General features: G+C 41.9%; 1 protein-coding gene across 1 annotated transcript in view; it reads right to left on the bottom strand.

The window, feature by feature from the left end:
* The window catches only part of ITPR2 (inositol 1,4,5-trisphosphate receptor type 2), a 458186-nt gene that overhangs the window by 325411 nt on the left and 105768 nt on the right, over window positions 1–27007 (bottom strand). Inside the window, 1 exon segment of the mRNA XM_049783873.1 lies at window positions 13135–13179. Coding sequence (XP_049639830.1) covers window positions 13135–13179 — 45 coding nt within the window.

Genomic DNA, 27007 nt, shown 5'->3' with positions numbered 1-27007 from the left:
GCACATATATTAAAATGCTTCACAAAATAAAATTTCTGGAATATTTAACTCTTTATTTTGTTTGTTTGTTTTAGTTTTTGGGTCACACCCAGCAGCACTCAGGGGATACTCCTGGCTCCACACTCAGAAATCGCCCCTGGCAGACACAGGGGACCATATGGGATGTCGGGATTTGAACCACCGTCCTGCTTCATGAAAGGCAAATGCCTTACCTCCATGCTATCTCTCCAGCCCCTTGAATCTTAATTTTTACCAGCAGTTTTATTGACAGTTCTTATAGGAAGACAAGAATAATATCTATGCCTAAAACAAACATACTTTAGAATACTGAGTCCTCTGAGCTTTTTTGTTTGTTTTTTGTTTGGGGCCACACCTAGTGGAGCTCATACCTTACTCCTGGCTCTGTGCTCAGAAATGACTCTTGGCAGGGCTCAGGGGATCTAAGAAGAGCCAGGGATCAATCTTGGGTTGGCCACATGAAATGAAGTGTTCTGCTCACTGTACTATCACTCTGGTCCTTAGTCCTATGAACTAGATATGAGTATTCCCATTTATTCCAGAGCATAAAGGAGTAAATAAGATTCTCAGGGTCAAGTTCATACAATAATTATATGGTTAACCTAAAACTCAAACCCAGTATGAGCTGAACCTATTGTCCTTTTCTTAGCTACTGAACTACAGTAGCACAATGACAATCAAGAACAAGTCCAAACAACAGGAAATTAACAGGAGAAACAGAACTGATGTAGTCTCTACCTTATCAAAGTAAGCAAAATGCCATGACTCCTCATTAAAGCAGAAATAATCTTTACAATATAGTGCTATAAAAGTAGAGATCTACCTGCAAGAATAAAGTAAATTAAATCACAGCTAAATAAAAAGTTAAAACTACAAAACTCATAGAAGTAAATACATCTTTATGAGTCAGAGTGGCAAAAGAGTGCATAGGATGTTTGCCTTGCATGTGGCCAACCTGGGTTCAATTTCTAGCACCCCATATGGTCTTGGAGCTCCACCAGAATCAATACCTGAACAGAGAGCCAGGAGTAAATCCTAAGCACCTCTGGGTGTGGCAAAAAAAAAAAAGCAGGTAAAACTTAGTGGTGCTATCAGGGAGATGCAAATCAAAACAACAATGAGGTACCATCTCACACCACAGAGAATGGCACACATCACAAAGAATAAGAACAATCAGTGCTGGCAGGATGTGGGGAGAAAGGAACTCTCATTCACTGCTGGTGGGAATGCCATCTAGTCCAGCCCTTATGGAAAACAATAAGGAGATTCCTCAAAAAACTGGAAATTGAGCTCCCCTATGATTCAGTTATACCACACCTAGGGATATGCCCTACGAACACAAAACACAATACAAAAATCCTTTCCTCACATCTATATTCATTGCAGCGCTATTTACAATAGCCAGACTCTGGAAACAAACAAGATGTTCTTCAACAGATGAATGGCTAAAGAAACTGTAGTACATATACACAATGCAATATTATGCAGCCATCAGGAGAGATAAAGTCATGAAATTTTCCTATACATGGATGAACATGGAAACTATTATGCTAAGTGAAATAAGTCAGAGGAAGAAAAAGGCATACAGATTAGTCTCACTTATCTATGGCTTTTAAGAAAAACAAGAGACATTACTGAATAATGCCCAGAGATGAGGGCCGGAAGGACCAGCTCACGACATGAAGCTCACAACGAAGAGTGGTGAGTGCAGTTAGAGAAATGACTACACTAACAACTACCAGGACAATGTTAATGAGTGAAAGAAGTAAAATACCTCGAATACCGGCAGAAAATGGGGGAGAAGGAAGATAGGGGACATTGGTGGTGGGAATGTTGCACTGGTGAAGTGGGTGTTCCTTTTATGACTGAAACCCATCTACAATCATGTTTGTAATCATGGTGTTTAAATAATGATATTGTTAAAAAAAATAACTTTGTGGTGCTGGATAGGAAATAGTTTCTTAGACATGACAAGCAGAGCACAGACCAAAATAAGGTGGCATACAAAGGACTTCATATAAACTAAATTATTTTTAACTTAAAAGATACTATTTAGGGGTCAGAGAGATAGCATGGAGATAAGCCATTTGCCTGTCATGCAGAAGACTGGTGGTTCAAATCCCGGCATCCCATATGATCCCCTGTGCCTGCCAGGGGCGATTTCTGAGCCTAGGGCCAGGAGTAACCCTTGAGCACTGCCGGGTGTGATCCAAAAACCAAAAAAGAAAAGACAACATTTACATCTATACAATGAAGCACTGTGCAGATGTTAGGAAAAATGAAGTCATGAAACTTTTATACATGGATAGACAGGGGGTAATATCATACTGAGTGAAATGAGTCAAAAGGGAGAAAAATAGACATAGAGCAATCACACTCATCTGCAAGATACACTGAAAAGAAAATATACTATGAGAATAAGACCCAAGACAAGACATAGAAGGGACCACTATGACAATAATAGTTGAAAATTACTTTGAACAAGAATAAGGAACTAAAAGAAAGTAAAATAATATGCATGATACCCCCTTTAGTAACAGTATTGCAAACCATGGTACCTAAAAGGAAGAAAGAGGGGGAGAGAGAGAAGAAAAATATCTGCGATAGAGTTAGGCTAGTGGTGGAGTAGAGGAGGGAGAGAAATTAGGGGAAATGATGGTAGAATGAACAATGATGAAGGGATGGGTGTTGGAACATTCATTATACGACTGAAATTCAACTTTCAATAACTTTTCTTTTGGGGGGGAGTTAGGCCACACCCAGCAATGCTCAGGGATTATTCCTGGTTCTGCACTCAAGAATCATTCCACATGGTGCCTAGGAAACCATATGAAACACCAAGGATTGAACTTGAATAGGCTGCATGTAAGGCAAGTGCTCTACCCACTATACTATCACTCCAGCCATTATCAGCAACTTTTTAACTTGTTATCACATGATGATTTGTTTTAAAAATTAATTAAATGATTAGCTTAATGACACTATTAGGAAAGGAAACTGTTAGGTCAGAGCAATTGTACAGTGGGTAGGAAGGATATTTTCTTGCATTCAGACAATCAGCTTTGACCCACATCATCCCATTTAGTTAGTCCTCAGAGCCCACCAGGAATAAACCCTGAGCACTACCAGATGTGGCCCAGAAACAAGAAGAAAAAAAAAGAAAGAAAGAAAGAAAAATGGGTAGGAGTAATATAGTACAGCAGATAGGGCACTTGACTTAAACATGATTGACTGGAATTCGATCCCCAGTATTCCATATGGTCCCTTGTATGTTGCCAGGAGTTATCCCAGAGCACAGAACCAGGAGTAGGTCCTGAATACTGCAGGGTATATATGGTCTAGAAACCAAGAGAAAAAGAAAATGCTGATAAGATAGTTCAGGAACCAGAGCCAAGCCTTCTGACTCCAGCAGAATGCCCCACACCACATGCACCACATGGGAGAGATAGTCAAAGGGGGTAAGGCCTTTGTTACACATTCAGAAAAGCCCTACTGATTTGCAGCACCATTGAGGACCACTGGGCATATCTAAAAATAAAAAACAAATTTAAAAAAAGAACTCCTAGGCTAGTTAAAACCAAGAGAGAACTTCATGCAAACTGAGGCTTCCTATGGCAAAAAGGTAGAAAGTAAGTTAATGAAACCACTGAGCCACCTGGTTAGGATGCTGATAATACGGGCGGCTATGTGGGGACAGGGGAAGAGGCAAGAAATATCTGAGAATTCTACTTCTCAGTGAATTTTATGGAAACATAAAACTGCTCTTTAAAAAAACCAATAGACAGATTTCCCCCAGAGAACTTTCATAAGTTACATATCTGAAATGAAACTTGCATGTGGAACACATAAAGAATTTCATGACTGAATAAGAAGACGAATAATACAATTAGAAATTGGGCTAGGGCCAGAGAAGCATAGGCCTGGGGGTGGGGGCACCTGAGTTAGAGCAGCACCACCAGCAGTGCTAGACCCACACACCTAACCCTCAGGTACTTGCTATCTCCAGCCTCAGCCCTGGGGCATATTTGGGAATCCACCCCACCCCAAAGCAGGAAAAGTATTTGGATGAAAAGTCTTCATCAAGACCTACTAACTGGATATTCACAACAGCCAGCTCCAAAGATTGACTCTTTTCTCTAATGAGTAGTAAACCAAGCTGTGAAAGATCATGAGTACACTAGCCATGTAGCAGAAAGCTGGCCTCTCAGGAGGAGAGGGCAGGCCAAGCTCCCACCTGCCAAAGCCACACCTGCTGACTCAATCACCCAGAATCACCATTTCACCTATGGCCTTGCCTCAGCATCCCTCTACAATTCTCTCCAGAGATACCAATCTGACAAAAATTCAGGCATGCCAGTATTTGAGATAATAGCACCAAGGTTTTTGTAAAGCCAGTTCAGGCATCCTCCCCCATATCTTCCTTCTCCCAGGAGGCCTTGCAGCTAAGAAGATGCCCTAAAATTCATAGTATCTGTAATAGTGCTTTGAATTTCCAGTCAGCCTCATTTGTTTGATGCTGTCATCCCTACAGCAACACTCCAATTAAACAGAATGGACAGCTAATGACAAGAGCTTACTAAACCTTCTGCCATTGTATTTTATTTCATTAGTGACATATTGCTAAAAGTGGAGATCAAGGTTCAATGCACATTATGACTGAAACCAGACTATAGTCATTTTAAAATCATGGTGCTTAAAGATATTATTTAAAAAAAGATTCAATGCACAAGAAAATCACAGATTGCTATGAAGTCAAGGCAGCTATGTCCAAAACTGTGTGCTTGTGGCTTTCTAAACACCACAGTACTTATTTATTTATTTATTTATTTATTTATTTATTTATTTATTTATTTAGGTCTTAAGTCATGCTGGGCAACAGCAGTGATGCTTAGGACGTACTCCTAAGCAGGAGTGTTCAGGGATCACTCATGGTATGGATCAGTAGGCAACATGATGTGACAGGGATCAAATGGGGGAAACTTTCAGCCACATGACTTAGACCTTGGATTATCTCTCTATCCCCAGCAGTTGTGTCTTTTGCAGACAGTAAGATCCCCAAGCCCAGTGCCAGCCCTACACCTTTTTTTTTTTTTTTTTTTTTTTTTTTTTGTGGTTTTTGGGTCACACCCGGCAGTACTCAGGGGTTATTCCTGGCTCCAGGCTCAGAAATTGCTCCTGGCAAGCACCGGGGACCATATGGGACATCGGGATTTGAACTGATGACCTCCTGCATGAAAGGCAAACGCCTTACCTCCATGCTATCTCTCCAGCCCCAGCCCTACACCTTTTGACAGAAACAGCCTTGCTCCACAACTGAACTCAAACATGAGCAGCTGAATCCTCTCAGGTTAGATAGAACTACAGGACTAAAATGTCTGGGTCTTTTCCTTCAATTGGGATTGGACCAATCACACACACACACACACACACACACACACACACACACACAAACACACAAAATGTCTGGGTCTTTTCTTTCAATTGGGATTGGACCAATCACACACACACACACATACACATACATACATACACACACACACACACACACACACACACACACACACACACCAGAAAAATTCAGCAGCTCCTACCAACTGCTGCCATCTTTCCAGCAGAAAAATGACCCAGCTCTTCCACCAAACTCCAGAACGAAATAATGGCTGCTGATACCTCCCAGATAGTCCGGTCCTGGCTGAGGCATTCCCAGAAAGTGGAAAGGGGAGACAGATCCCCTTTTCTGCATGAACCACAGCAATACAGTGGCACACCTTACACCCTCAAACAAAAACAACCCAGCTCTGCAACTTAACCTTATCAAACTGCCAAGCCACCAAATTTGCTTCAACCACATAGTCAACACCTCAATATTTTATAGGAGTGTCAGTCCAGTTGTATTACAGGAAATCTGATGGGAAAGTTACATCAAGCTCAGTGGGACTAAACAGTAGTGCAGAAGGCTCAATTAGCACCAACCACAGCCCAGTAAATCTTTAAGACAGACTTTTAGTAAGACCATGGAGAGATATAACTCTCATTTCAAGGTGATCCTTGTTGATGATTTCATGTGCCTTTGTTTTGTAACAAACAATATGAAGTAAATTTGTTTATGCCTGCAAGGGGGCAGGCGAGGGGAATGGGTGGGAAATTGAGGACACTGGCAAAGGGAAGGTCACACTGGTGCTGAGATTGGCATTTGAATATTTAATGCCTGAAATGATTGTATTATGAACAACTTGGTAAATCATAAAATCATAGTGTTCTAATAAAAATTTGAAGAAAAAAAAATCCCTAAGCCTGAGTTTCCTGCAGAGACTCATAGCAGCCTCCTCTTGCATCACATAAATGCTGGGGAGCCTACACACAGGTGTTACCTGCAAACTCCAGCCTGGAGCTCCCAGTTAGGGACCAGAGAAGCTCAGGCTATGAGGCTCCATATGAGTCCAGCTTAGGAAGCCAACTTGGGCACATCTTCTCAGGCCACATAGGTAAAAAAAAAAAAAAAAAAAAAACCATGCACCAGACAATGCTCACTAGAGTCCCTTCCTACCTAGGCACTTTCCGCTGACTTACCTATGAGTCACTGAACTTTTGAGAGACACCATACTACACACTGCACTCTTTAGAAAGAATATATTCTTTTCTCTCTTTTATGTGGGAGGGGATGTTTTTTAGCCACACGTGGCGGTGCTCAGGGGTTACTCCTGGATCTATGCTCAAAAATCAATCCTGGCAGGCTCAGGGGATTAAATAGGATGCTGGGAATCAAAACCCAGGTCCATCCTGCTCGGGCCCCTAGAAAGGATTTTGTTTTGTTTTGGTTTTGGTTTTTGGACCACAACCAAGTGACGCTCAGGGGTTACTCCTGGCTAAGCACTCAGAAATCGCTCCTGGCTTGGGGGACCATATGGGACTCTGGGGGATAGAACTGAGGTTCACCCTAGGTCAGCCACATGCAAGGCAAATACCCTACCACTGTGCCACCGATCTGGCCCCTAGAAAGGATATTTTCTAAGAAGATTCTGTAAGAAGTTTGACTGCTCCAGGATGATTTCGACCTGTACACTCCTCACTGATTGGCAGCAAGAGTCAGTGCACATCTGAGAGCTCTGATCAGTCCCAGGAGTTTCAGGTTTAAGCTATACTCAAACTTCTCCTGTCTGCTGTGGTTCCTTCCAATGTTACCATCCTGTGACCGTCCAATGCATCATTCCTCAACCCATCCTTCCATTCCCTTCCCTCCCCCTTCCCCTCCTCCTTCCTCTTCTTATCTCTCCTCCCAACCCTCTCCCTACCCTACCATTTCTTTTCTTCTTTTTTGATATTTTGGCTACACTCAGTGGTAGTCAGGGCTTACTTTAGGCTCTGTACTCAGAGATCACTCCTGGGAGGGTTTGGGGGACTATAAGTGGTGTTCTGAGATGAACCCAGGTTGGCTGCATGCAAGATAAGCGCCTTACCTACTGTACTATCACTCCAGTCTAAAAACTGACACCTTCTTTTCTCTCTTAACACCTCACTTTTGACACCATGGATAGAGTGGATCTTCGAGAAATCTACTTTTAGATTATGGTATCCACCCACCACCCAAAAAAAGAATCCTACAGAATAGAACTACACTAAATAAGTGCGTGATTCCTGGAGTACTTGTTTTTGTAGGAGTATACATATTAACTGGTAGCTCTAAACAAGGGCAGGGGAGGGGGCAGTGTTGCTGTGGGACAGAGGTGCATTGGACCACTGCTAAAGACACTTTTTATCACTGTATCCTGCAGGAGGTAGGACATTTCTAGTGGTGAACAGGGTCCAGGGACACTGTGGCACTGGGCAGTGTCCCAGAATGAAGAAGCTCACCCACCCAGTATCATGGAAGGCCACCTCAGAAAAGCACAGCACAGCCACGCTAATGCTCCAGACATTCCCAAGCCCCACTCTGAAGAGTCATTTGCAAAGAATCAGTCTTTCAAGGAGAAGAAAGCCATGGCCGTCAGGTTCCCAGCTGTGCTTGACACAGTTCCAATGTTTGTAGGGGCCCATGGCTGCTGTACATTTGTAAGATTGCAAATAACAGGCTCCTCTGTGAAGGAAATGCAGCAATTTGGGCTTTAATGGGCGCTCTCTGGCTGACGCCACCTCATTTCAGCGGCACCATACATTAACCTTTGAAACTTCAAAACTGAAAGACAACCAGTGAATATTTTTCCTCTAAATTGCAGGACAAAATATTCACTAGATATTAAGCAGGCAGCACAGGGAAAATTAGGGATGAAAATAATCAGCCTGGTCATAGCTAACTTGGTTTTACCAGACCCCAGATCTGAGAGGAGTGAGCACCATCTCGGAAACTCCATTTTGTTTCTCACAAGCTAAAAAAAAAACTCCCAAATGTACCTCTGTTTACTTTTTTGAAACCGGCACATAATTATTGCTAGGTGGCAAAATGGTCTATAAAATGAAAGCTAAACAGTAGCTCTGGAGGTTCACAATCTTCATTTTATTGATTTTTCGAGGTAGAGATTTTCAAGAGAGAGAAAAAAAAAAAAACACAGAACAAAATGCTTCTAGGTGAAGGAATCCGAGATCCACCTGTGCTCCTTGAAGTTCAAGTTCTAAGGTGCAGTCATTTCCACCTAGCAGCTATCCTCAGCTGCAGAGGCATCAGAAAAACCACAGTTGAGTAAAAGAAAAGCATCTAGCTATAAGCCCAAGAGCACGGTGAGGGGGCTCCCTGAATTCAGATCTCCTCTGTACTCGGTGAGGGGGCTCCCTGAATTCAGATCTCCTCTGTACTCTGTGCCACCCTGGAAGTTGCACACGCTCATCTTCAGTTTAGCTCTGCCAGCACGACTGGAGCGAAGGAGGGATAAGCACAGGGACCCATGGCACAGCCCAGGCTAAAGCTATGACTGGTGCCCTCAGAACACAATAGCATGCAAACCATCCCCAGTTAGAGGGTTTCCACTTGGGAGCACGCCCGTGGGATACACATAGCAGACACCCCATTCCACTGGGGGAGAAAGCCAAGACTCAGGACAGAGATCTGACTTGCCTAAGGTCACAACAGTTAATGGTGGGGTGAGAACCTGGATTGTGGGACCTACAAGGTTAGCATACAAGTAAATTTTCAGAAAGGAAAGCAGCATAACTCTCTCTTTCTCTCTTTCTCTCTCTCTCTCTCTCTCTCTCTCTCTCTCTCTCTCTCTCTCTCTCTCTCTCTCTCTCTCTCTCTCTCTCTCTCTCTCTCTCTCTCTCCCACACATACACACACACACACACACACACATATACATGGTGTACTCCAGTGGTCCTCAAACTATAGCCCACATTTCACATATTATATTTGTTCCTGTTTTGTTTCTTCACTTCAAAATAAAATAGAGTGTTCATAGGAATTTGTTCATATGGTATTTGCCAGCGTATAAAATGACTGGGCGTATAAGACGACCCCTAATTTTGCAGTTAAAATAAAAATATAGGTTTAGGCCTATATTCGCTGTATCAGACAGAACGTTCCTGTGCTGCAACTGTATATACCACAGTGAGCCAATCACAACAAGCAAAGTTTCAAAGGCTATACTGTAATAGACTTCCTCTCTGACTGGCCAATCTGAGCAGGCTTTTGACAGTGTAGATTCGGGTCCAGAACATTGTCTAATTTGCATGCATAAAAAGCCTGCTTGGATTGGCTGAGTTAGAGAGGTGGTCCGAGCAGCCTTACAGTGATTGGTGCAGGATGAAGTTGGAAAATTCGTTTGTGGCAATATTCACACAATTTTCGCTTACCGGCATATTGAAACATTTTTTGGGATATACTCGGCATATAAGATGACCCCCGATTTTCGGTTGACTTTTTTTGTTTCAAAAGTCGTCTTATATGCCGGAAAATATGGTAGTTTTTTTTTACTCTAGTCCAGCCCTCCAACTGTCTGAGGGACAGTGAACTGGCCTCCTGTTTAAAAAGTTTGAGGACCACTGGTACTTTCTCTCTCTCACATGGTTCTCTCTTTCTCTCTCTCTCTCTCTCTCTCTCTCTCTCTCTCTCTCTCTCTCTCTCTCGGTACAGTCTCATACATGGTTCTCTCTCTCCCTCTCTCCCTCTCTCTCTCTCTCTCTCTCTCTCTCACTTTCATTCTCACTCTCACTTTCCCCCAGTGTCAAGGTCTTAGGGATGTCAACAACAAGCCTGGCACTCACAAAGAGGTCACTTGCTGAAGCCCATCCCACATCCAGGTTGCACAAGCCACCCTGTGACTAGGGTGGGTGAAGGCTAAAAGACATAAATGTGAGTGAGGTCCAAGAACAAAACAGGGGGGCTGAGCAGTGGCACAAGTGGTAAGGCATCGCCTTGCCATGCTAGCCTAGGACAAACTGCAGTTCGATCCCCCAGAGTCCCATTTTGTCCCCCCAAGCCAGGAGCAATTTCTGAGCACATAGCTAGGAATAACCCCTGAGCGTCACAGGGTGTGACCCAAAAACAAAACAAAACAAACAAACAAAAAAAGAACAAAACAGGAGAAACAGGTCTGATACAAGAGGGATAGGACAGCAATACAGCATTTGTATTGCATGTGGCTGACCCTGTACCACATATGATCCTTCTGAGCACAGTCAGGGTATGCCCTGAGTACTGCTGGATGTGTCCCCACCCCACTCCCCCCCAAAAAAGACCAAGTCTCCTATCAACTGCCCAAATCATTGTTTTCAGCCTTTTCCACACCATGGCTCGGTCTGCTCCCTTATTGGCAGAGCCCCTAGTTTGATGTCATGCTCCCAGTCAGTTTCTCCCAATAGCTGAAGTCGAGTTGCATTGCTCTAAGTCACTGCTGCTGCTTCACAGGTATAGCTAGGCGCTGAAAAAACTTCCAACGAGTTAAAATTTTCTCCCTGCTACTCCATGTTCTGTATACCCTGACAATATGGCCTTTTCCTGGAAAAGCCTCTATTCAACTCTCTAGGCTACCCTCTGAGAGTGAGTGTATGTGACCATACAATGAGTGCTGAACCTACTTGGTCAAGCACAGGAATGTGCCTGGGGTCTGGAGTTGGGAGCTTCTAACACACTCATAGTGAAGGCTAATAGAGCCATGAGTCAGCTGCAACTTTTTATTCCTGTCACTGATGTATCTTCCTAAATCACAGACCTAACGATCCTGGAGACCACTATATGCAAAAACTGGGGAGCAGATCACACACAAGCAGATAAAATTTAATTAAAAATAAAAGATCTCAGGGGCCAGAGCACTAGCACAGTGGTAGGGCATTTGCCTTGTACGCAGCTGACCCAGAACGAACTTCGGTTGGAGCCCCAGCATCCTATATAGTCCCCCAAGCCAGGAGCAATTTCTGAGTACATAGCCAGGAGTAATCCCTGAGCGTCACTGGGTGTGGCCCAAAAACATAAATAAATAAATAAATAAATAAATAAATAAATAAATAAATAAATAAATAAATAAATAAATAATAAAAGGTCTCAATAATTCTTCAAGAGCCTACTTCTGTGGTTCAGGCCATCTGACACCCATAATGTTTTCATTGAGTGACTGTGCTCAGGGGAAGCCTGAGCATTCAGGCAGGATTCACTTGTACCATGGAATTCTGACTAGCTCCACTTCCCAAGATCCTCATCACAGAGAAAGATGCATGCCATGCAAAGACATTTCAGTTTAGCCATTCCAATTTCTCCTATCAAAGGTAGAAGTTTGCCCCATTCAATAATAATGCTAGCAATTCCAGGGGCTAGAACACAACAGGGAGGGCATTTGCCTTGCATGTATCCAACCTGGGTTCAATTCCTGGCCTCCCATATGGTCTCCCCAGCACTGCCAGTAGTGATTTCTGAGTGCAGAGCACACCGCTGAGTGCCACCAGGTGTGCACGCCAAAAAAATAATAATAAATAATAATGCTACCAGTTCTGGAAGGTTCTAAATTTAAAAAAAAATACAGAATCAAAGACCTCTTTTATACCAAAAAATATTAGTAAACCTATATGTATCAGTGTATATTTACTTATGTGTGTGCAATAAACACACAGTTCTATGATCTGACTGAATACTAGCCCTCATCCAAATGTTACCTGCATCACATCAAAAAGTCCTGTACTTCTGAATTTCTTACTGAATGGAAGAGCCAGATTGTCATCATGAAGACCTACTCATCACTAATGAGAATAAAATAAGTGAAGTAGATACTAATTAATGTTCTTGAAACCTGACTTAAATATAAAATTGAGAAGCCAGGGATGTAGGTCAGAGATGGGTTCCATTCCAATTCTGGGTTCCATCCCAAGCAATACAATCAACCAATCAGTCAGAAAGGATAAGATGTTTTGGAATATCAGAAAGGTGGACCATCTGGCTGCATCATATCTCAATTTCTCCCCCATTAAAAACTATCTTTTGAATCAAGGATTCTCCTATTCTCTTTCAGTATTATGCCATAATTCCTCTTTCTGCACAATGGTAGGGCATTACCCAGGTTCAGTCCCCAGCATCCCATATGGTTCCCCGAGCCTGCCAGGAGTAATCCCTAAACACCACCGGGTTTTGGCCCAAAATCCAAAAAAAAAAAAAAAATCAAGTAACATAATTCCACTTTCCATTTCAATATTCTTCTGAAAGTTAAACCTAGAACATCAATTCTCCCAGATTTCATTTGCCTACAGAACTTGATTTATAGTTACCAAACTGCTAAAAATTTCCCTAAACACCCTACCTGAGCATCTTCCAATCTGAGCCATAGCATCTCTTAACTTTACCTTTTCTTCTTTTTTTTTTTTTGGTCTTTGTTTGTTTGGTTGGTTGGTTGTTTGTTTGTTTAGGGGTCACACCCAGCAGTGTTCAGGGGTTACTCCTGGTTCTGCACTCAGAAGTCACTCCTGGCAGGTTCAGGGGACCACAGGGGACATCGGGATTCGAACCTCGGTCTGTTTGAGTCAACCGCAACAGGGCAGGCGCCTTAACCTTTAGACCATTACCCTCTGTACCTTTACCTTTTCTTAATCAACAATCTATTCTGAGAACTTCTGAGCTTCAAGTTGACTAAAAATATCACACTAATTTTCAACTTGTTCATATAAAAGAGTGTGTTTAAGATTTATTGGTGAAAAAATTGAACTTACCACATTCTTCCCTTCATTTTGAGCATCTCGATAATCAGGGTTAAGCTGAAAAAGAACAAAACCAGTCTTAGTTGCTCTTAAAAGTATAAAAGCAAGACCAATGGGGACATTCAGCATAGTTTGGTCAAGATAACAAACTAGTTATATATATATATATGTATATATATATATACATATATATATGTATATATACACATATATGTATATATACACATATATATATGTATATAAATACACATATATATATGTATATGTATATATATAAATTTGTTTTCAACTTGAATATTTCAGTCTTTTCTCTTAAAAATAAATCCATATTGGAAAGGGAGGAGCCACTGAACTTCGGTGGATCTCAGATGCCAGCACCCTTCTGCCTCTCTACTCTGCTGTCCTGCATTTTCGGCCTGATTTCACCCTTGGTGCGGCTCATCAGCCAGCCTGCCTTCCTGTGAACTTTCCGGGGAGTCTGCCTTCCCCTGAACCTTCCGTGGAGGTGAGTTGACACGCCCAGAAAGGGAGGAGCCACTGAACTTCGCTGGATCTCAGATGCCAGCACCGTTCTGCCTCTCTACTCCGCTGTCCTGCATTTTTGGCCTGATTTCATCCTGGGTGCGGCCCATCTGCCAGCCTGCCTTCCTGTGAGCCTTCCGTGGAGGTGAGTCGACACGCCCAGAAAGGGAGAAGCCAGAGGAGCACGGTTGCTCCGCTCCCCTTCGCGACGGTGCACAGCATTTAGCCAATGAATACAATCACAACACGTAGAAAAACACGCAGTACTAGTGTGACAATGGGGAAACAACATGGGCCAGTGCCAGACATAGAGAATGAAGATGACAACTCTGATGACTTGAACATGATCAACCACCTAGTCAGTCTCTCAGATAAGGAGTTTAGAGTTGCAATATGGAACATGTTCAAAGAACTCAAACAAAGTATAGAAGAGAAAACTAAAAAGAATCAGGAGAATATGAAGATAGAAATGAGAAAACTCCAAACGGAAATTTCAGATCAAATAACAGGTCTGAGAAACTCAGTAGATGAATTGAAGAAAAACATGTTTGAGATTTCCCACAGGTTAACAGCAGCTGAGGATAGAATCAGTACACTGGAAGATGAGATACATAACAATTACATACAGCAGAAGAAATTGGAAAAAAGCCTCAAAGCAAATGATCAAACAATGGAAAAATTACTCAAAGAATGGGAACAGATGAAAATAGAAGTCTATGATAAGCTCAACAGAAACAACTTAAGAATCATTGGAGTCCCAGAGACTCAGGAAGAAAATCTCCGGGAAGAATCAACAGTCAAGAATATCATTAAAGAGAAACTACCAGAGATAATGAATACATGTGATCAAATCCTGCATGCCCGAAGAGTGCCAACTAAAAGAGACCCCAGAAAAAAAACCCCAAGACACATCCTAGTCACAATGACGAATCCCATAGATAGAGACAGAATTCTGAAAGCAGCAAGATCGAAAAGAGAAATTACATTTAAGGGAACATCCTTGAGATTTACTGCAGACCTGTCACCAGAAACACTCAAGGCCAGAAGGCAGTGGTGGGACATAGTGACAAAACTCAATGAAATAAATGCTTCGCCTAGAATACTGCACCCAGCAAAACTCACTTTTAGGTTTGAAGGAACAATACATAGTTTCACAGACAAACAACAGCTCAAAAACTTCACAGACTCAAAACCATTCTTAAAAGAAAAACTGAACGGCATACTTTAAGACAAGGCTTACCAACAGACACACCAAACTTTAATATAAAGATGGCACTAACTCCCAGGACAATTCTTTCTCTCAATGTCAATGGACTAAATGCACCAGTTAAGAGACACAGAGTGGCTAAATGGATCAAAAAACTCAATCCAACCTTCCGCTGCCTACAAGAAACGCACCTGAATAGTCAGAACAAACATAGACTCAAAATAAAAGGCTGGAGGAAAATCATCCAAGCAAACAACACCCAAAAAAAAGCAGGAGTGGCCATATTAATATCAGATGATGCAAACTTTATATTTAGGAAAGTAGTAAGGGACAAAGATGGACATTTTGTATTAATCAAGGGATATGTACAGCAGGAAGAAATCACCCTCCTAAACATATATGCACCGAATGAGGGGCCAGCAAAATATTTAATACAACTGTTGACAAATCTGAAAAATAATATCAATAACAACACAATAATTGTGGGAGACCTCAACACGGCATTGTCAACACTAGACAGGTCAACCAGACTGAAACCCAACAAGAATATACTAGACCTGAGGAGAGAAATGGAAGTAAGAGGCCTAGTAGATATATACAGGACACTCCACCCCCAGAAGCCTGGATACACATTTTTCTCTAATGTACATGGGACATTCTCTAGGATAGACTACATGTTAGCACACAAAACATATCTCCATAATATCAAGAGGATAGAAATTTTGCAGGCTGCCTTTGCTGACCACAAAGCCCTGAAATTATATATAAACTACAAAGGGACACAGAAGAAAAATTTTAACACCTGGAAGTTAAATAGCCTCATACTGAATAATCAGTGGGTCCAAGATGAAATCAAAGAGGAAATCAAAACCTTCCTGAAAACAAATGACAATGGAGACACAATTTATCAGAACCTATGGGACACAACAAAAGCAGTACTGAGAGGAAAATTTATAGCTTTGCAAGCACACATCAGGAAAGAAGAAGGGGCATACCTGAATAGCTTAATGACGCAGCTCATAGAATTAGAAAGTGCTCAACAAAAGGATCCAAAAATAGGGAGGCAGAAGGAAATAACAAAGCTGAGAGCAGAAATCAATGAAGTGGAAACCAGAAAAACCATCCAAAAGATCAACGAAAGCAGAAGTTGGTTCTTTGAAAAAATAAACAAGATTGATAGACCACTGGCAAAACTAACAAAGAAAGAAAGAGAGAGAAACTTGATAACTCGTATTAGGAATGAAAAAGGAGAGATCACTACTGATATGGTAGAGATTCAAAGGGTAATCAGAAACTACTTTGAGAAACTCTATGCCACTAAAAATGAAAACCTGGAAGAAATGGATAAATTTTTGGAATCTTATAATCTTCCACGATTGAATGAAGAGGATGTAGCATATCTAAACACACCCATTACTATTGAGGAAATTAAGAAAGTAATCAAATGTCTGCCCAAAAACAAAAGCCCAGGCCCAGATGGATTTACTAATGAATTCTTTCAAACCTTTCAAGAGGAACTACTACCAATCCTGGCAAGACTCTTTCATGAAATTGAAAAAACAGGAAAACTTCCAAATAGCTTTTATGAAGCCAACATTACCTTGATACCTAAACCAGACAGAGATGCTACGAAAAAAGAAAATTACAGACCAATATCGCTGATGAATGCAGATGCAAAGATCTTCAACAAAATCCTGGCAAATAGGATTCAATGCCTCATTAAGAAGATCATCCACTACGATCAAGTAGGTTTCATTCCAGGAATGCAAGGCTGGTTTAACATCCGTAAATCTATCAACATAATACACAACATCAACAGCAAGAAAAATAAAAATCACATGATCATATCAATCGACGCAGAGAAAGCATTTGACAAGGTCCAACACCCATTCTTGATCAAAACTCTCAGCAAGATGGGAATGGAGGGAACCTTTCTCAATATAGTTAAGGCCATCTACCACAAGCCAGAGGCAAATATTGTCCTCAATGGAGAAAAACTGAAAGCCTTTCCTCTAAATTCTGGCACAAGACAAGGCTGTCCTCTCTCACCACTCCTATTCAACATAGCACTGGAAGTACTCGCTATAGCGATTAGGCAAGAAAAGGATATCAAGGGAATCCAGATAGGAAAGGAAGAAGTCAAGCTCTCACTGTTTGCAGATGACATGATACTCTACTTAGAAAACCCCAAAGACTCTATCAAAAAACTTCTAGAAACAATAGACTCATATAGCAAGGTGGCAGGCTACAAAATTAACACACAAAAATCAATGGCCTTCCTATACACCAATACTAATAAGGAAGAAATGGACATTAAGAAAACAACTCCATTCACTATAGTGTCACACAAACTCAAATATCTTGGAATCAACTTGACTAAAAATGTGAAGGACCTATACAAGGAAAACTATAAAACTCTGCTCCAAGAAATAAGAGAGGACATGCGGAAATGGAAGCATATACCCTGCTCATGGATTGGCAGGATTAACATCATTAAAATGGCAATACTCCCCAAAGCACTGTACAGATTTAATGCGATCCCCCTAAAGATACCCATGACATTCTTCAAAGAAGTGAACCAGGCACTTTTGAAATTTATTTGGAACAATAAACACCCTCGAATAGCTAAAGCAATCATTGGGAAAAAGAATATGGGAGGAATTACTTTCCCCAACTTTAAACTTTACTACAAAGCAATAGTTATCAAAACAGCATGGTATTGGAATAAAGACAGGCCCTCAGATCAGTGAAATAAGCTTGAATACTCAGAGAATGTTCCCCAGACATACAATCATCTAATTTTTGATAAAGGAGCAAAAAATCCTAAATGGAACAAAGAAAGCCTCTTCAACAAGTGGTGTTGGCAAAACTGGGTAGCCACTTGCAAAAAATTGAACTTAGACCCCCAGCTAACATCATGTACGAAGGTAAAATCCAAATGGATTAAAGACCTCGATATCAGCCCCAAAACCATAAGATATATAGAACAATACGTAGGTAAAACACTCCAGGACATTGAGGCTAAAGGCATCTTCAAGGAAGAAACTGCACTCTCCAAGCAAGTGAAAGCAGAAATTAACAGATGGGAATATATTAAGCTGAGAAGCTTCTGCACCTCAAAGGAAATAGTGCCCAAGATACAAGAGCCACCCACTGAGTGGGAGAAACTATTCACCCAATACCCATCAGATAAGGGGCTAATCTCCAAAATATACAAGGCACTGACAGAACTTTACAAGAAAAAAACATCTAACCCCATCAAAAAATGGGGAGAAGAAATGAACAGACACTTTGACAAAGAAGAAATACACATGGCCAAAAGACACATGAAAAAGTGCTCCACATCACTAATCATCAGGGAGATGCAAATCAAAACAACGATGAGATACCACCTCACACCACAGAGAATGGCACACATCACAAAGAATGAGAATAAACAGTGTTGGCGGGGATGTGGGAAGAAAGGAACTCTTATCCACTGCTGGTGGGAATGCCGTCTAGTTCAACCTTTATGGAAAGCGATATGGAGATTCCTCCAAAAACTGGAAATCGAGCTCCCATACGATCCAGCTATACCACTCCTAGGAATATACCCTAGGAACACAAAAATACAATACAAAAACCCCTTCCTTACACCTATATTCATTGCAGCACTATTTACCATAGCAAGACTCTGGAAACAACCAAGATGCCCTTCAACAGACGAATGGCTAAAGAAACTGTGGTACATATACACAATGGAATATTATGCAGCTGTCAGGAGAGATGAAGTCATGAAATTTTCCTATACATGGATGTACACGGAATCTATTATGCTGAGTGAAATAAGTCAGAGAGAGAGAGAAAAACGCAGAATGGTCTCACACATTTATGGGTTTTAAGAAAAATGAAAGACATTCTTGCAATAATAACTTTCAGACACAAAAGAGAAAAGAGCTGGAAGTTCCAGCTCACCTCAGGAAGCTCATCACAAAGAGTGATGAGTTTAGTTGGATAAATAACTACATTTTGAACTGTCCTAATAATGAGAATGTATGAGGGAAATTGAGAACCTGTTTAGAGTACAGGCGGGGGTCGGGTGGGGAGGAGGGAGACTTGGGACATTGGTGATGGGAATGTTGCACTGGTGATGGGTGGTGTTAAAAAAAAAAAAAAAAGAAATGGTCATAATTTAGAAGCTCCTAGAAGCCATATAAACACTCTCTAATGTTGGTTAACTAATTCACCTATGCACAAATTTTATATTATAGAACTACTTTTTCCAAGTAAGTCGTAATGGATTTTGTGTGTGAGGGGTGATCCTTAAAAATATTTGGGCCCGGAGAGATAGCACAGCGGTGTTTGCCTTGCAAGCAGCCAATCCAGGACCAAAGGTGGTTGGTTCGAATCCCGGTGTCCCATATGGTCCCCCGTGCCTGCCAGGAGCTATTTCTGAGCAGACAGCCAGGAGTAACCCCTGAGCATCGCCGGGTGTGACCCAAAAAAACCAAAAAAAAAAAAAAAAAAAAAATATTTGGGATTTTCTCCCAAATCTATGAATGGATGATTCTCTGTGGGGCTTGGAGGAACATGTGGGGCTAAGGATTAAACTGGATACAGCTGCATGCAAAGCAAGTGCTATGTCTCTCTTTGCATTAGTTCTAAAAAAAATAAATAAATAAATAAATAAATAAATAAATAAATAAATAAATCCATATTAAAATAAAGAGATAAACTTTATCTAAAAAGATGCTACCTATTTAACCAAGAATATACCTTTTGACCCATTTTCCAATACACATTAGCATTATAGTTACAGGCAAAGCACAGTGAGTTCAGGCTGTGAGCCAGGACAAGTGACTGAAATGCTTCAGCAACAGGAATGAGCGAGACCATGGTTGGGTTCAAGACAAGCCCGCTTCACATCTTCCCAACACCAACACACCTGCCCCATGTCATACTACTCTCTAAACTGCACTGGCTCCTATGGACTCTGGTCCAGGGAGAAGCTGAACTCAAATATGGGATAAAGAAAACCCTATGAGCCTGACTCAGGAAAGGCTCACACGAGGCTCAAATACCAACTTTTATACTCTCATACCTTGGCAAATCAAAGACAGTGACAAAGTGAGAGGGCGCCATATTGTCCATTCCACAGGCTGAACGCTTTATAGCTTAAATAACAGGAAGTTAGAGCTTCAGTGAATTAATGACAGTGATGATTATCATTATAGCCACAATGTTAATAATACTGAAGGAGACTTCTAAACAAATCTATGTCGCTGTAACTCATCAATATCAATTCAAGATCAAATTTAAGTACTTAAGTGCTTGTGGTCTCTAAATATAAAATATGTTCATTGAGCAAATATAGAAACTATTCTATAACATCTATAAAAATGTAGATATTTCAACAATTAGATGAAAGAAAGAGAAACTGTACTAATTCGAAGGAAGAAGGAAACATGTGATCATATAAAGACTTCTGAATCTTTTAAGACCTTAAAATAAATATTTTCTTATGTTAAAAAATGAATTGTGAGTCTTGCACTGGAAAGAGGTCTCAGCTGAAATTCAATCACTTTCCCAATAAATATTAATTGAGCCTTGAGCACAGGTGGGGTAGGGAGACAGAAAGTAGTGTCTGAGCAGAGAGAAAAACACAGATCCTGGCCGCTTATAAGACCCTGGTGCTGAGCTGGGAAAGCAGGAGTTTAAATTGGTGGCTGTGCAAACTAGAACAGATGCAAGTAAGAAATTGGAATGAATCACTTAAATGCGATAGAGGAAAGAGGACTTGGTGTAGTGGAAACACAGTCTCATTCCTTTCTGTATCTATCTCAGGTCTGAAGCAAGTAGAATGGTCACTGAGGATGGATTGTGACTAAGGCCCTGGGAGAACTGGAGGTCGGCGACCTCCCACTGTCTTGACACTGCCCTCATGAGCAACTTGACAAGCCCTCATGCCCAACCGTGGATGAATGGATCTAAAGTAGGTGTCACACAATGCAAAAAATATACCAATTCAAGGGAGAAGAGCATATGGCCAGGGGGCTTCCAGCTTCCTGGATGGAGCTGAGCCAGGCTGTACTTTCCCTGCCAACTTTTATTGACCAGAACAAAGATGATTCACTTGGGGGGGCATTATTAACAAAAAAAAAAAAGTACTTAAGCTAATTAAGCCTAGGTGGGTCTCTAATCAAGTCCTGGTAGATTTTTTACAACTCAAATAGGTGAAAGGAAGAAAGGGAAAACAGGGCATGATCTAAGAATTAGCTACAGATGTCTACACCCTAGGGATAGCATGTTTAGTGACAGCACACTATGTCTTTGTGAAGGGGACCATGGGGGGGGGGGCAGGCCAGGCCAGGCCAGACCTCCCAGACTATTGGGCAGAAGCAGAGACTAATTGTGGGCATGCCTGAGGAATTAGAGTACACGGGGGGGGGGGGGGGGGGGGGGGGGGGGGGAGGGGGGTTGTTGTTGGCTAGAGGAAATAAAGAGAAGGAGAAAGTGAAAGAGGAAAGGAGCCCAGAGCAGCAGAGAAGCCAGGGATGGGGACACACAAGGAAATAGACACACATACTGGGACACATACACATATAAACATGGTTATAGACACATACACGAAGGAACATGGTCACGGGCATACACAAACATTTACATACACGGGCACACACACACTGGGGTACATACACAAATAAAAACACATTCATGTGCATACACATATGGACACACATATGGAGGCACACATACATAAGGATGAACACATAGACCCATATACACAGAGAGACACAGACACTCTGGAACACATATTTGGACACATGCCACACACATACATGACCACACAACATAGACACATTTATACATGAGGACATAACATGGAGACAGACACAGGGAAAGGCATAAAAAATGGCAGAGACAGGCCGCAGGATCTGAGCACTTAAGCACAGAGAAAAATACCTGTAAATCTGAAACTTGTGTTGCTGTTTTGTATGTTCATTTCTAGACCACACTCCATGGTGCTCCTGGCTCTGCACTCCGGATCATTCGTGGTGGTACTCAGAGGACCCTGTGGGGTGCTGGAGATAGATCCCAGGTAGCCCTCTACAAGGCAAGCACCCTCCTCCACTGCAGTTTCCAGCAGCCCCCATGACTCCAAGTTTTAACTTGGAAAGAAGAAAAAATCACCATATGAAAGAGCAGCTGCTCAAGCTTAGATGTATTTGTTGACTTTCAATGGTCTGGGGACACTCAAGATCAAATCCACCACCCCCCTGCAGTGCTGGGTGTGGGTTAGGGGTGGATGGCAGGGAGCAGAGTCCTCCCCTCCAGGAAACAGAAATGAGGGAGAGACAGACTGGATAGAAAAAAGGAAGAGAAAGGCAGGAAGGGAGGGGACAGAAAGAGAATAAAGTGAAAATCAAGGCAACTTTCTATCTAAAGAGCCAGAGAAGTAAATCCACAGCTTCCACTTGCTCAATGTAGTTCTTTTTCTTTTCTTTTTTTTTTCTTTTTGGTTTCCAGTAGTGCTCAGGGGTTACTCCTAGCTATGCACTCAGAAATTCCTCTTGGCAAAATTTGGGGAACTATATATGATAGAGGGGAATCAGACCCAGGTGGGTCACATACAAGGCAAGCACCCTATCTGTTGTACTATTGCTCCAGCCCCAGTGTTTTGTTTTTTCCTTAAAATAAAAGCTACTCCTGGAGATGAAGGAGACAATGGAGAAGGACTTAGACATTTTGGTGGTGAAGTAATACAGTAACTGTGCATATGAAAACCATGAAACTAACACCGCTGTAAGTAAGCATGTGAGCCAAACTATAATGATTAAGCACTTTTAGATAAGTTTGCAAAGGAGGCAGGTTGGGAGGGGCATGGCCACTGGAGGTGGGTTATTGGGAGATAATGGAGCCCTGAAATCTATTATTGCAAACTTATAAATCACAGTGCCTAAAAAATTTTTCAAAGAGGGCCCGGAGAGATAGCACAGCGGCGTTTGCCTTGCAAGCAGCCGATCCAGGACCAAAGGTGGTTGGTTCGAATCCCGGTGTCCCATATGGTCCCCCGTCCCTGCCAGGAGCTATTTCTGAGCAGACAGCCAGGAGTAACCCCTGAACACCGCTGGGTGTGGCCCAAAAACCAAAAAAAAAAAATTTTTTTTTCAAAGAAACAAAAGCCAAGGTAACCAGTCCTGTTTTCATTTTCATTTGCTTTGTTTGTTTGCAGGCCTCTTCAGCAGATCTGGGGGCTGCCGGAGCTACACCAAAGTCAGGGGCCACATGCAGGCCAGGCATCTGCTCTACCTGCTCAGCCATCTCTCTGGCTCCTGGGGGTGGGGTGGGGGCTTTACATAACAAACCATTTTTAAATCCACTGTGCTTATATGTCACCTTACAGTCTTAATCCATCCTGGATGTATTTTTTGAGTGATCCCATATGGATGTCCCTGTCTCAAGCCCTACACACTGCAGAGCCCATCTGCTCTTCTGACTGATAAATCTCAAAAACAATGGAAAGTAACAATGGCCTTACGAGATGTTAATGGATGCCAGGCATAGTCTGTATTTTGGTATCTATGATTTACATCTGTATGTATAATATTTATGTGCATGCTCTTTTGTACATTTGCATGTGTGTGCGTGTACACACATGCACACACACACCATATGCTCTTGCAATATGCTACAGCCAACACGTTTCAGAGGAGTGAACATAAGATACTGGCAATGACAATTTCACAAGCCATATTGGATGCCGTCCAGGTTTAAAGTCATAAATAATAGTCTGAAGGCAGCTGCTGACTTAGGAAGGATATACTGCCATCTGGTGGATACTCAGACTATCTACAAACAAACAAGGTTACATGCAGTCATTAAAATCTTTAATAAAATTACTTTTCCCTTCATCATAGGCTCCATTCTTTGACCTGTCCAGATACCAAGATCTCTAGATACAGAGGCCTGATTTTATCATTCATGACTGAGCAGTTTTCCATACACCACAAAAGGACCTAGGGGAGAGTAAATGAACATGTATGGAGTCTGTAGTTATTCCCATGACAGTATACTTCAAGGACGGAGAAACCCTGCATCTCTTAGGCCAATGGAATTCCCTTTCTAATTTCCCCAATATTTACTGTGCCTATGCAGAAAAAAAAGGCAGCAAAAATAATTTTTTTGTTTTGTTATTGTTGTTTTCTTTTTTGTGTGTGTGCTCTGTTTTGTTTTTATTTCAGGACCGTGGTTATTGTGTGGTGCTTGCCTTTATTGCTGTAGTGCTTATTAGATTTTTTGTTTAATCTTTCTTTTGTATTGTTGTAGTATTTCTCTTCCTTTATCCCTTTCTTCTCTCAAATTGATGTTTAGAGTCTCTAGAAGGACTCCGCCCATTTTCTGCTTGTTTGATTTTTGCCCCATTTTATTTTTTTCTTTCCTTCAAATAGAACCACATAACTTGAACCATCTTGTTCTGCCTCTCAAATTGAGGGGGAAAGAATGGAGCCAAATGGACCAAACAGTTGTAGGATCACTAAGTAGTAATAGAAATGATTGGTCTCAAACACCAAATCCAAAGGCAATGACAACAGAATCGATACCCAACCTACAACAAGCTAGACATGAAGGGGACCACTCATATTAGCAGCCCAGGGGCTAGGGTGGGGAATATGGGATGCATGCTGGGAACAGGGGTGAAGGGAGGACAACTTTGGTGGTGGGAATTCCTCTGATTCAATGTTAATATGTACCTAAAATATTACTGTGAAAGATATGTAATCCACTTTGGCCAAAATAAAAATTATTATTATAAATTTATAAAAAGAAAAAATGAGTGTTCATCATGTCTACAGATAGGAAATATAGAAGCCCATCTGTCCTAATGGCAAACTCTGATGCATGATCCATCCACAGCTATAGAGGAATTATTTACAAAACTCCTAGAGTTGCTGGGTGTGGTAGCATGCACCTGTAGTCCCAGCTACTCGGGAGGCTGAGGCTGGAGGATTGCTTGAGTCCAGGTGTTCTTGGCTGCAGTGCGCTATGCCAATCAGGTGTCCACACTAAGTTCAGCATCAATATGGTGACCCTCTGGGAACGAGGAACCACCAGGTTGCCTAAGGAGGGGCAAATCAGCCCAGGTCAGAAACGGAGCATATGAAGCTCCCATGCTGATCAGTTGTGGGATCGCACCTGTGAATAGCCACTGCACTCCAGCCTGGGCAACATAGTGAGACCCTGTCTCTAAAAGAAAAATAATAAAATCCTAGAGTTTCTGTCATAGAACAATCATTACCTCCCTCCACCAATATTCAATAAACACATAAAATTAGCAGATAAGGCCAGAGCAATAGTACAGCAGATTGGGCATTTGTCTTACACATAACCAATCCAGATTCAAGACCCAAGATTCAACCCAGACCACTTCATTTGGTCCCCCAAAAACACCAGGAGCGATCCCTGAGAACAGAGCCAGAATAAGCCCTGAACACCACCCACTTCTGCCCCAAAACAAAAAACATAACAAAACAACAACAACAAAAAAAAAAAAAAACCTAGCAGATCTATGAGAAACCGGCAGTGATTTGCCAGCAACCAACCAGATATTAAAAATAAACATAGTCCTTTTCCCTTCCCACTGCCTGCTCCTCTCACCCATAGCCTGCTTCCCTCCTTCACCACCCCCAAGCCTGCTCCCCTCCCTCACCGTCTTCAGAAAGCACAAGCCAACAGCAAACACATTCACTTTCTTTGTAATGTCACAGCAGTGTGGACACCTCCTCGTGGGTGGGCAGGCGATAATAGATGATGTCACTTCAGACACTACAGAACCATGTAAGTGGAGTCCTAACTAGGATTCATATGGTATCTAGGACCAGTTAGCTCTGCCCTCCTCCCACCCCAAGCCATCTTGGTTCAGTCATCTCCTCATCTCCACTCAATGCCAACAGTTTTTCCCAGCAGAGGAATAAAAATAACTCCCCACAGGGTCACAGTTCCCCACGGACATGATCACCCTCACAGAGAGGAAGTACTTACTTAAAGTCAAGCAGTAGCCAGGTCATGACACAAAATATACTGCCCAGCTCGACCTATGCTTCCTTTATCTGTAAATAAAATGTTTACGATCCCAACCTTGCAGTCTCTGCAAGTCATCCCCTCATCATCCATCTTTACAGACTGTATAAAACTCAGTACCCATTGCTGTTCAGGGCACTAGGTGGTCAACGGGATCAAAATAGGCCTGTAATCCCAGTTTGAGCAATTATAACATCTCTGGGCAGTTCACCAAAAAAAAAAAAAAAAAAAAAAACCAGAAACAGTCCTCAATGAACCTCGGTGTACTTATGAGCATTTCCTCCCTGAGAATGGGATTTGTGAAATAGCTCAGTAGATGTGCAGGGAATAGCCAGGTCTATGCTCAGAATAAAAGTAGTGTAACATTCTAATGTGTAAGATAAAATCAAACCACACTGCACTCGGAGATCACAAAATAACTCGAGCCAAATTCTAACAAACAACAAAATAATTCTTTCATGCTATGCCAATGAACCTTCATTTTTAATCTAGAAAACAAAGTGATTTCTGCCAAAGCATTCTAGTAATCCAAGGCCTATAGTCTTTGTGGCTGCCCAGAATAAAAAGTCACTGTGCTTAACCCAAGGGAATTTGGGTCATCTCCCTAAGATCTACTTCCTGAGCATGGCAGTATTAAGACAGCCTTGAAAACTGCATGATGGGCCAATGGTTTCACTGGATGGAATGTGATGACCCTGAGGCAATTACTTCTTAGACACAAAGCTGATCTCCCACCCCACCAACTTAGCTAATCAACAGACACCCCAGCTCTGGGCCTCATACCCCTGCACCAACACCCACAGGAGAGGGATGGGAACAGACACGTGCTGCACCTTCTCTGCCTTCATTCCCTTATGACCACACAATACACAGAGGCTTGGGAAATGGATTTCATGTCACAGGTCAATAGACAGTGGATAGCGGTCTGTGTCCCCATTCCTCTAAGCTCTCACTGCTGCTCCCACAGATACATCATCTCCATGGTGACTCCAGAGTCCACTGATGCAATGCACCACCAATGCCTGAAGCACCACTGAGCAGCTTTTCAAATGTAAAAAGCTACTTAAGTGGAGAAGCCATAAAACCTAGAAGTAATAG

The sequence above is a fragment of the Suncus etruscus genome, chromosome 11, assembly GCF_024139225.1.
Source record: "Suncus etruscus isolate mSunEtr1 chromosome 11, mSunEtr1.pri.cur, whole genome shotgun sequence".
In the NCBI taxonomy this organism is placed as follows: Eukaryota; Metazoa; Chordata; class Mammalia; order Eulipotyphla; family Soricidae; genus Suncus; species Suncus etruscus.
Note: the sequence above shows the minus strand (reverse complement) of the source record. Positions and strands in the feature narration are given on the sequence as shown.